The sequence below is a fragment of the Silurus aristotelis genome (assembly GCF_946808225.1).
Source record: "Silurus aristotelis genome assembly, chromosome: 7".
Classification (NCBI taxonomy): Eukaryota; Metazoa; Chordata; class Actinopteri; order Siluriformes; family Siluridae; genus Silurus; species Silurus aristotelis.
This window is the reverse complement of record NC_139580.1, coordinates 23,225,264-23,237,504: the sequence shown is the minus strand read 5'-3', so window position 1 is coordinate 23,237,504 and position 12,241 is coordinate 23,225,264. Positions and strand designations below refer to the sequence as shown.

Below are 12,241 nucleotides of genomic sequence, written 5' to 3'. Positions count from 1 at the left end.
TGAAAGGATATTAAAGCATGTATATTGTATGCTGTATCACTACAGTAGTTTCGAGTGCACTTACTGCGATTAAGATCTGGGCACTGCGTGATATAACCTTGAGGCATCGCGATTATATGAATATCTTGCATGACCCCCTGTAATAATAGAATTATATCAGTCAGAGATGGTCAATAACCTGCTTTGATTAAAGAGGTTTATATCATTTGTGTATACCAGCGTTCTCTTTCTGTTCTCACTAAATGTTGCATCGACATCTGTGAAATTCTGTGCTGTCTATTCCTGATTAGGTTTTTAACTTCATGTTATGCATCTGGATTAGTCGCAGCATTCAGATTTAATCTCCTCGATCTCAATCAATTTGTTTCCTATTAGTTACACAATACTGAATAATAAGACTTTAGCTGAATAATAAACATAATCCATTATCATTGTGTCAATACTTTTAACTCACTTTTAGCTGTTTCCTGAATGTTTACTTAATATGCATATGTTTAATGTAACTCTAGTTGAAGAAGTATTAGGATTATAAATAGTTCCAAGCATTTAAACTGTATAATTCAACCTAATTAATAAGCATAAAAAAAAAATAAAATGATTAAGACTTCTTGAAACTGTAGAGCGCAGTAGATATGCATCAGTTTGTCAAGCATGTGTCAAGCCTGTTTGAGACTAATACGCAAGTATGCACCTGATAATTAGACATAATGTAATGTAATGTCAGCTGCGGCATCGATGGAAAAGACTGAACACGAAGGCCAGGTTTCATTCATCGTCTCACTTTAATAAGCATAAATATGAGATTCAAATTAAATTTGCCTCGTAGGTGCATTAATCTGATCAACTTCTGTCCTCCAGCCAAGCTACACGAGTGCAACATCACGCATAGACACTCTGTATCCATGGCAACGTGGCCACCTCACTTCTATCTCCCCTCGAAGGAGAGGAATGGTGCGATTTATGAGAAATTGTTTTTGAAATTGTCTTGCCACTTCAATTTAAAAACCATAAATTCAAAACCCAACAAAACTATTTGCGGATTCTTCAAGGCACGGCAAGAGGAAATGGAGGTGAGTGGTTCAACTATGGAAAGGCTCAGGATGCAATTTAGTGTTCCCGCGTGCAGAACGAAGAGATGGGACACATGCGCCGATCATTTCCATTAGAGTCAACATGCAAGGTCAACAAGTAGCGAATTATTTCTGCATAGACCTCCTGCTAATGGTGCCCTCTACAGTTCTGCAATTATGGGCTAAACTTGTTTATCAATATTTCATTACTGTGGTACCTCACCAAATACCAGTGCCATCAATTTGGTTCATATTAATATTGGTTGCTCTTGAGAAATATTCGAAAACTAGAAGAAAATAGAAAAGCAATCACTAAACATACATATGAGAATCAGCAACTTCTCAGCAAGTAATTTAAGTATGCCAAATACGCAGAGAAATGTTCTAATGTTGTGCTGCTGTCTTGTTTCTCTCCTTGAAATGAAATGGGATGAACATCTGAGTGCTTTTTAAATGGTTCTATGGAGACAGAGAAGTGGGCGGGGGCTGATGAACACTCGTTAAGATGTGAAAATGACCTCCAAGACTCCCTTCATCTGCCAATTAACGCTAGAGAAGCTTAACAACCTGGAGCAACAATTATCTCAAAGAGACTCCTGCACACGCACACACACACACACACACACACACACACAACAGCAACGTGTTCAAATGGTTGAAAGTCTGCATGGTGGTGTGATAGTCTCATTTATCACTGCAGAGACGGGCAGCTGAGAAACGGAATCGACTTCAAAAGCTGTGGCTGCACGACTGAAATCCTTTCTTTCCATCTGATAGAGCGATGGCAGATTTAAGGCCTGAATAATGGGGTGTATGCTGTACTATTGGGAGTAATAATTTAATCTTTTGCTCAATACAGATGAGACAAAAGTACCTTGAAAAGGCCATGTGCACTGTTTCTTTGCCCAATCCAGAATGATGCCTCTTCTGGGATGTCCATGAGAGGCACAGCCACCACCCGCTCATAGATTCTACACAGGAACAAGGACCATTTAAACTGTTAATCTAAATATAATATACAACATCCCATCACAATTTTAGAGTTCTATTTAATGTAACACATCCTTAAGGAGATCTGCTGACTCTTAAATGATACGACATACTGTACCTGTTGCAGTCCACATAAAGAGTGATGTGGGATGCACTGATGGCCACTGAAACTTTGTGCCACTGGTTGTCTGCGAGCAAATAGGGGAAGATCTCGGTGTGCATCTGTCGTCCTTTGGCCAGGAAATGGAGACGCACCTCGCTCTTCTGCCCACTGCTCTCCAGCTCTAAAAATCTGCAATCAAAGTTGTTTTTTCAGATCTAGGCCTTGATTGCGCTTTAAAACAATTTCATTTGACGAGAGATTTTGTGACAAAACCTTTGAATTACAAAGACAAACTGGCTGGAAAGTACTTTAGCATGACAATTAAAAATCTGTCTTCAGCCATTACGCCACATATACTGCCACAAAAAATTTGTTAGATCATCTGAATATAATTAGAAAAGTTTGGAAATACGGTACTTGGTGCCTGAGGCACACAATTGTATATGATGTCTTGGATATTGTACCATAAAATTTCCCATTACTTGAACTGGGAGACCTAAACCTGTTCCAGCATGGCCATGCCCCTGTGCACAAACCATGCTCTATGCTCTATGCAAAAATGGAAGATCTTGAGTTGCCTGTGATAAAGCTCTAGCCAGAACCCTACTGAACACCTTCGGGATGAATTTGAACACTGCCGACACCCTAGGCCTCCAACCTACACATCAGTACCTACCTGACTTTACTTATGCCCTTATGGCTGAATGAGCACAAATCTCACAAATAAGAGAAGCAAAACAAGACATGCAACAATGTACAGGCACACAGTTGTATTGGATGTCTTTGGATAGAATTACATTTTCCCTTCACTTGTACTAGGAGACCCAAATCTGTCCAAGCATGACAATGCATTCATGCATAAAACCAGCTCAATGAAGATATGCTTTACATGGGTTACTCATTGGGAGCTCTGACCTCAACCCTACTGAACACTACGGACTGTACCTCAGGCTTCAGTTGTGGCTGAATAAACACAAATCTCCACAAACTCACTTTAAAATCTAGTGGAACATCTTCCCAGATGGTGGAGGTTATTATAACAGCAAATGGGGACTAAAGGTGGGAAGAAACGTTTAAAAAGCACATATAAATCTTGTGGTCAGGTGTCAACGTTCGTCCTTTTGTTTTGGAATAAAAGCAACCAAAGCCTGCCAAATACTATAACAAAATCAGAAAAAACTGGTACTAAAAGATACAGGCTTTCAGGGAAGTGCATATTTTACGCTATCAGCAAAAGCAGGGGACTGGACACCTGTCCCTGGGGTGCAGCAAGCAGCTGGAGGACATCACACTCTCCTTTAATGATAATAAATGTGTCCATCTCCTTCCTAGATATGCCATGTACTGTAATAACAGCCCAAGAGATTTACAGTCCATGCCGATAGATTTCAGTCTTCACCACTGACACCGCTGTGAAAGTGAATTAATACGTTACGCCGCTTTTAGCTTTAAAGTAAGGCCGAACATAGGCCCAAAAAAAAGAAGCTTCATAAAATAAACCGCTGACACTATCGTGCTTAAAAGGTGCATTTGTGTGAGATGAATGGAAAACACACTGGTTCTCAAAAAAAAAAAAAAACAGCCTTACATGGTGTTATTCAGCAACATTACCTCTGAGTTGCTCTATTGAGATTCATTAACAGCAGTGACATTAATGGAAAAAGCTGCCAACACAGTTTTCAGCTGCGCTGCCTGTGCAGACCAGCAATTTTTACTCCTCTCAAGACTTCTCTTAGGATCGTTATTCGACAGACACCAATTACTGACAGGCAAATGTTGATTTATCTACAAAGCGGATCTAATGAGTTATTTTTTCTTTTTTCTGCATTGCATTTTCTGCCATCTTAAATCTGACTACCAAGAGATATTAGCGTTGTGTAGCAAGCATGGTGGCGCAGTCGTTTATGCCTGCTTTAGCAACAACGCCTTTGAAAGGAATAAAACAAAGCCACCTTTACAGTTTTTTCAGTTTCTTGAATCATTCTTAAAATTTGCAAACCGGTACGTGCAATTCTCAAAACAATTTGTACAAACAGCACCACACAATTTATTACTTGCAAAAGCCTGTACTTTTCTCAATTACTTCATTCATCTCCCAAAAGTAAGTATTTGTGTAAATGAACATATCATCGGTTTCAGAATGACAAGTCTTTTTGTCATTGTTTACAAACAAGATGTTTAGTCATGTTGTTGTAGGCATAGTCAGTTTTAGTATTTCCTGATGTATACTAGGGTTTGGATGACACCGATTGAAAATGCATAAGACTGAATTTCGTCTGTATGGCAGAAATGAATTTCGACAGCACAGTTGTACACATAACTGTATGTTGAATATTGATTGGACAAGATTCACACACATACTGTACTGAAATAGTATTTGTTTGTTTTCTGATCTGTATTCAGAAATTGTAATTCTGTGTTTTGTATACGCTCGCCAATTGAAAATAGATTCACCTTTGACCTATTTTACAGAACTAGCTGATCATCGGTTGCTTTGACGCCGCACACTCGCTATCATCAGTGAAATTCAAGATTCATCTGCACAATTCATCAATTCAAGACACATTTACAAAAAAAGCTTAATAGAGATGTGAAAATTATAAGATTGACAGATGATGACAACTGGCTTAACCATTTTGTATTCAATGACTTATGCCTAGATGTTTTTGGGGGGATCATAATGCAGGGAACAGCAAACAATTGTAAACAATAAATTAGATGAATATACCAAAGCATTTGCAATTTGTTCAAAGCAATGAGAAATTGCTTTTATGTGCATAAGTGACTGCATGATATAAACTTTATTTTCGGCTTCTCCCGTTAGGGGTCGCCACAGCGGATCCTCCGCACGTTTGATTTGGCACATGTTTTACGCTGGATGCCCTTCCTAACGCAACCCTCCCCAATTTATCCGGGCTTGGGACCGGCACTGAGAGTGGCTGGGGATGGTTCCCTGACCGGGAATCGAACCCGGGTCGCAGCGGTGGGAGCGCTGCATCTTAACCACTAGACCACCCATGATATGGAGGTTGAAAATTTAATTTTATTTCTGATCTGACAAATGCTCCAAAGGAACTGAGAAAAAAATGTAATAAATTAATGCTTGGCCATGCTTTCAATATGAATTTTGTGGAACTTATATGAGACATGTTCTTCTTAGCACTTATATTAATGCAAGTATAAGTAATAATCTTTTTGTTTCTGTTTTTTTGTTATTTAATATTTAAAAAAAAAAAATATATAATAGTTATTATTTATTTTTTATTATATAAAGCATTCACCGTTCAAATCACTATGAATAAGTTGTTACTATAGAAATGCAAATCTGCCGCATTAATATAAAAAAGTGCGATGAACATCAGCCGGAACATCTGTCAGAGTTGTAAAAATAAAAAATAAAAATGTTTATAAAAAGAAAAAAAAGGAATCAACTTCTTCTAAACAATCAAATTGGGCAATTCAACAGTCTATGGTGTAAGATGTAATTAACACCTTTTACCAGCATCTTCATTTACTAACTTCAGTGAATGCAGTACTGTGGGTGTACTCGATTTATAGGTCATACTTCTGTTGTTTATTTGTGTCATGTTCTGCAGCTGCACTTAGTGTTTCTGGGTTTTGTTTTTATAGAAATAGTAATAAGTGCTCACACTGTAGATTATGTTAAAGCCTGGGATTTTAAGGAGTTGCATTTTAACATGCAGATTAGATAGATAGATAGATAGATAGATAGATAGATAGATAGATAGATAGATAGATAGATAGATAGATAGATAGATAGATAGATAGATAGATAGATAGATAGATAGATAGATAGATAGATAGATAGATAGATAGATAGATAGATAGATAGACAGACAGACAGACAGACAGACAGACAGACAGACAGACAGACAGACAGACAGACAGACAGACAGACAGACTTTATTCATCCCAGAGGGAAATTCACATATTTCAGCTGAACAGACAATTCGAATTAATATATAATTATACCATAAAAAAGATCAACAACACAGTCACTCTTCATTTCACTCTTTCATTATTTCATCTTTTTTTTTTACATTTATACTGGTTAGGGTCACACACACACACACAACACACACACATTTAAACAGTCATACACATCTGGGTGCAATTTCAGTATAACCTTGCATGCAGGTTTCTGAGAAATGGAAGGAAACCAGAGAACCCAGAGGAAACCTCAATGGATATGAGGAGAGTCAATGTGCAAAGCCCAGCACAGAGAGTAACCCAACCTTAGAACTGTGAGGCAAACGTGCCATGCTGCCCCATATTAACAATATATAATATTTTTATTAATGGAAAGCATTTAATATTATCATCATTTAACAATTAATGTGTAATTTGTGGCTACTAGTGACAAACAGTTTAGAGAAAAGTTATAGAGCTATGGAGAGCTATGAGAGCTCGAATAGAATTATCCGGGTAAAGTACAATCAGAGCAGAGCAGAACAGTGTTTTAATGATTCTTAGTCAAGCCTAGGGAAAGTCTGCTGAGTGGTAATTCTTGGCTAGGCTTAGAGAAAAGAAAAAAATCTAATCAGCCTTTTGGGTACAGAGAAAATGATCACTGTGCAGAGAGAACAGTACTGATGTGGAGCCCAGGCTAGAGAACAACAGGGAGAGAGCAAGAGCGAGCTAGAGAGATCACTGTACTACATACTGCTCTACAATAGGAAATAGGCTTTCTCAATTGTTAAGAAGCATTCAGTAGAAGGACTTGCTCTCTAACCTTGCTGTATTGTTCTCCATCCATAAATTACATTCCCAGACCCTCGCATTATCCTGTCAGGTTCACGTTTCTAGACTATACACTACACTCTAGCCAATAAAGAATAGCATGTCTTTAACCAGAACATTAAACATTAGCCATTTTTCTGCCCTGAATTGTAACTGCCAGGCGTGTGTATGTGATATTGATTATTTGATAGCTAAAGAATAATTGCTATTTGTTAAGGTGCTAGAAGCTCCTGCATCACCTCTGTTCTGCGTGGTGGATCGAGAAGATGGCTCCAGAGTTGAGCAGCTTCTGTTTCAGTGTCACAGCCATGGTAAACTCAGTTCTGCCTCTCAGCTTCTGCAGCATGTGTTGGGCCGTCTCTTCAGCCACCTTCACACTCCTGGAGGAACCTGCCAAGAACAAAAAAAATGAGGGCAAAGTACAGAAACAATTCAGAATGTTTCGGAAAATGTGTGTATACATTTTAGTAAACGATCATCTAGTAATAGTATAGTCAGCTTCAGAGTACTTAAAAGGCTGCAAAAATGACATCAGGGCGATATGAAGCTCAGGCATGTAATAAACAAAATGCAGCAGGGATTTTTTTATGTATATGCAAAGTACTGCACAATTTGGAGCCAGAGGCAACAGACTATAAACACGTCTCTTAATTGAGCTGGGGGTTCTTTTTTTTAAGAAAAGTACATGCATCTAGTTAAGATAAGATTAAATTAGATATATTTGAAAAACATTAAGAATTTGGTTCAGGAAAATAAAATGTTTTGTGAATTGAAGCAAACACGCATATTTGGTGTGCCAAGAAACAATTTCTATTTGAATCTAATTGTCTGAATGTGTAATTCAGAGTGATGTGTAATAATGTACACGTAGGTTTATGGGGTAAGAAAAAAATGATTGCATTTTTTTGTAAATGGATTTCTCCACCATCTTATTGCTACAGAGCTTTTAAATCCAGTCAGAACAATATGAATGATCAGAACACTATGATTGTGTCTAAAACATAAATTATTCTGAGATGTGACCAATTCTTCAAGACATATCCCTCTTATCCCATAATTCTACATATCACACTGCAGGTGAAAGAATGCCAGTGGACATCACCAGAACAAATACATTTTTATTTTGGGGAGTAACACATTATATGTAACTATTTTATGTATATTTTGGTGGAAATAGTCCCAGAATATTTATTCTATCCCTAAAATCACTTTATTCCATCTCACCTTATAGACATTCAGGATTGAAATAAGATGGCAACATGATAATATTCTGCTCTATACAATATATTGTTAAAACTTGTAAGATAAATAGTACATTACAGTACACGGTATTGGATTAGGTGCTAGAAAATCTGTCACACAAGAAGGCAGCAGAGAGATTTTGTTTTGGTCTTTCCTTGCCTCCCACCTGAACTTTGCCTAGTTCCCAGTAACACTGAGCCAAGGCACTGCCACTCTAATGGAGACATCAATAAATTATCAGGTTCCTCAGACGTGATCACATCAAAGGGTTCACTGTGGCAGCTGAGGGAAGCCATGACACACTTTTGAGATCCAGGCAGCCCACTACAACAGCAGCGTCTCCAGTAATACTCACGCTGTTCCAGATGGCAAGGGAATCCAATTAACATAATGCAAAATACAAAAAAAATGTTTTTTTAAAGATTGGCACTGGGAGAAAAAGAGGGAGAGGGAGAGAGAGGGAGTGTGTGTGTGTGTGTGTGTAAGAGAGAGAGAGAGAGAGAGAGAGAGAGAGAGAGAGAGAGAGAACAGAGAAAGCCTTAGTGCTACACAACACCAGCAAACACTCATTTTATAACACTATTTATGGTCTTCGGGGCTATTGAGCCTAATGAGCATGGCTGAAGCACACGGAATGCTATAACACTGTCTTTTCCATCATTGACAAATAAGTACAGTAAAGCAGTAACAGCACAGTAAAGGTCACGTTCGAGGTTTTGGAATGCTTTCTTTTTTTTTTTAACAAAATAATAACTGACTTTCTAGATGTAAAGACCTTGCCTTGCTGAGAAAAGAAGCAGTGGATTTGGGCTGAGGAGGGAGATTCAATGAATCGTGATTGAAACCATAATGGTTATGATTCAGTCTTACTGGCACTTTAATGGCACATTCTGACAAGTGTTCAGCCTAAAACTTAAGCTAGGTGACAGTTGACTTTCATATCCATAACCCCAAGATCACTGGGATTGTGCTCTTCTGTTATGATGGCAATCGAAGTAGGAGTAGGAGACAGAATGGACTCTTTAAAACAGAAAGAAATTGTACTATTTATGCATTATTGAAGAAAAGACCAGCCTGCATGCGTGTAATATTTTGAAAGACATGAACTGTTGGTCAATTTGATTAAATTAAGCCTTTAGTCTGCCCGTGATTCTAGCTTCTCTAGCCTGCCAAAAGAGGAACCTTTCATCTTTACACAGAACTACAGGGTCTTCACAGGGGAAAGGCAGGAGGAATAGAGGACAGTGGGGGAGACAGGGGTTCAGCTGCTCAGGATTTCCAAAGTGCATCCAAAAAATGACTGTATCCATAGAAACAGCTCCTCCCATATGGTTGCGACCCTTCAACCACTCTCAGTCTGGGAGATTGGTCAATTATCTTAGTAACATGACAAAAAGAGGGGAAACTGAAGCTGTAGAGATGGATGAATCCTCCTCTGTGATAGCCAATGCTATGAAGCGCTCTTCCTCTTCCTGGTCTGCCTCACCAAGGTTAAATCAATAGTTTCACTGCACGAGATGCGGGTCGATTAGGTATTGGCAAGCATCTACAGAAGGTGGCCACCTGCTCTCAATTGGAGATGCTTCATATACCACTGAGAAAAGGCAGAGATAAAAGCTCACAGCTCTCACTGCTCATATGGCTAATCAGTTAGTCCGTACCGCTTCTCACAGCAGAAAACCAGACGCTCTAAATTCTATAATAAAGCAATTTCAATGCTTTAAACAATATTCCATCATAATTATAGAAGCAATTACATTTCCAAATCCTACCTTAATTCAGAGTATTACAAAGAAGTAGTCCATTTAAACTTCCATCTATAATACTGCTGAGACATCTAGAAGCATCTACAGAATAATTTATAGAAGCACAACACAGGGGATATTGACAGGATTCGTGGGAAACAATGGTTTCGATCGCAAATCAACATGCTTATCATATCCTCAGGACATATCTTTTATAGATTAGAACAAAGCAGTGAAATCAATAGTCAAGAACCGTTTTCATAACAGACACGTATTCATAACAGAACACAACCGATCCAATTGTCTTGCATTCTTTCTGAAAATAAATAAATAAATAAATAAATCCACTGATCAGGCACAAAATTATGACCACAGGTAGGTGAAGTGAATAACACTGATTATCTCTTCATCACGGCACCTGCTAGTGAGTGGGATATTATTAGGCAGCAAGTGAACATTTTGTCCTCAAAGTTGATGTGTTAGAAGCAGGAAAAATGGGCAAGCGTAAGGATTTGAGTGAGTCTAACAAGGGCCAAATTGTGTTGGCTAGACCACTGGGTCAGAGCATCTCCAAAATTGCAGCTCTTATGGGGTCTGCAGTGTCAGAATACAGTGGTCCAAGGAAGGAACAGTGGTGAACTGGCGACAGGATCATGGGCAGTCAAAGCCCATTAATTGCAGGTGGGGAGCGAAGGCTGGTCCGTGTGGACCAAACCAACAGATGAGCTCCTGTAGCTCAAATTGCTGAAAAAATGCTGTTAATGTTCGACGGTTCAGGACTGTTTTGGCAGCAAAAGGGGGAACCAACACAATATTAGGCAGGTGGTCATAATGTTAAGCCTAATTGGTGGCTGTAGAATTATGCCTGGTTGGTATAAATGAATAATAATAATAATTGCTGTCATTTGTATTTTTAGTCCATAGTTGAAGCAAAAATGGCAACTACCGTAATTTTCGGACTATTAAGCGCATATATAAGCCGCACCCACTGAATTTTACATGTATTTTTATTTTTAACATAAATAAGCCGCACCTGTCTATAAGCCGTCTACACTAATGTAATTTACACAGGCTTTAACGAAAGACACGTTACACACGGTGTAACGGGTGAAATATGTTGCGCTTCCTTTAGGAGCATAGCGGTATTTTGGGAACAGCCTGGCACTGCATTTTTCCGCTATTACTGCATGTGTGCAAGATAAGGGTTATGTCCTTATTATTTTCTGATGCTCATTTCTACGTTTCTTTGACTAACCCGTAACGCTGTTGCCAAGAAAAATAAAAAAGCACGGGTTTTGAAAACCTGTCTGTGCTTATATGATTTCTGTTGCAACTGGAGTTAGCGAGCTCTCCCTTCACCCAGACTCAACGCGTTACAACGGCTTAAACAGTAGCCTACCAAGAAAGTCATTGTTCACTGTCTTCCTCCTTCCTTTCACAAATATTTCTCTCGGGAATTTATCTTTTGGCATCGTCGTGCGTTTAAAAAAAACGTTTTTTTTCTCCTGATGCCGTGCAGCTCAGAACACATACGTTCGGACATTTTATTGGTCTAATGTTATGGGGTTCAGTTTTTTGGGTTGAAGTTTGTGAAACCGGGAAAAACCCAGGAAAAATTCATAAATAAGCCGCTTTGTTGTTTAAGCCGTGGAAAAACATTCAAAATGTGGGAAAAAAGTAGCGGCTTATAGTCCGAAAAATACGGTAAATGCAACTAAACCCAAGAAAACACACAGAACACGTGTAAATATAAAAACGTTTTTGTAGCTTTTTAATTTTTAAAGATGTGTTTCGATTGAACTAAAGAACATATGGTCTAGTAGTACAACACCTGACTAGTTCCTTAAAGCTCATTCATCTAAGAATATATGAACCGACTGCCTGAAACACTGAATGAATTGGCCAAAGTCAGCACCTTTTTTATGAGCTATTTGTATAAAACCTGCTTGTTATTATCATTATGTTTTATTGCATTTAATCTTTAAATACAAATATATTATGAATATCCCCATCTAACTGGTATGGTGTCAGTTACTCCTAAACTATTCACTGAAAAAGAGCAGCATAATCTATGCCAGCCCCTATCTTAGATTCCAAGGACTCCTACAAAGCTAAAAACTGTCATTACACACACCTTCCCTTGGGCAATATGAGTAACATATGGAGGAATCACTGTATTCATCTTGATTATCCAAATGAAAAACCCTCAGCAGACACTCCAGTCATCCATACACAGTCAGACTGCTGCAGCCTTAAAACCACAGATTTATCAGCTATTTGTTTGCACCTATCATGAATTCCACACCAAAGGGCACCTTCAAATCTGCTGG

General features: G+C 38.5%; 1 protein-coding gene across 1 annotated transcript in view; it reads right to left on the bottom strand.

The window, feature by feature from the left end:
- Positions 1-12,241, bottom strand: part of LOC310728593 (protein kinase C-binding protein NELL2a-like) — a 71,656-nt gene that overhangs the window by 55,216 nt on the left and 4,199 nt on the right. The window contains exons 3-6 of the mRNA XM_083546283.1: positions 7,164-7,314; positions 2,179-2,352; positions 1,945-2,041; positions 65-137 (exon numbers count right to left, since the gene is read on the bottom strand). Of these exons, the coding sequence (XP_083402409.1) occupies positions 65-137; positions 1,945-2,041; positions 2,179-2,352; positions 7,164-7,314 (495 nt within the window). The remainder of the gene's footprint in view (positions 1-64; positions 138-1,944; positions 2,042-2,178; positions 2,353-7,163; positions 7,315-12,241) is intronic.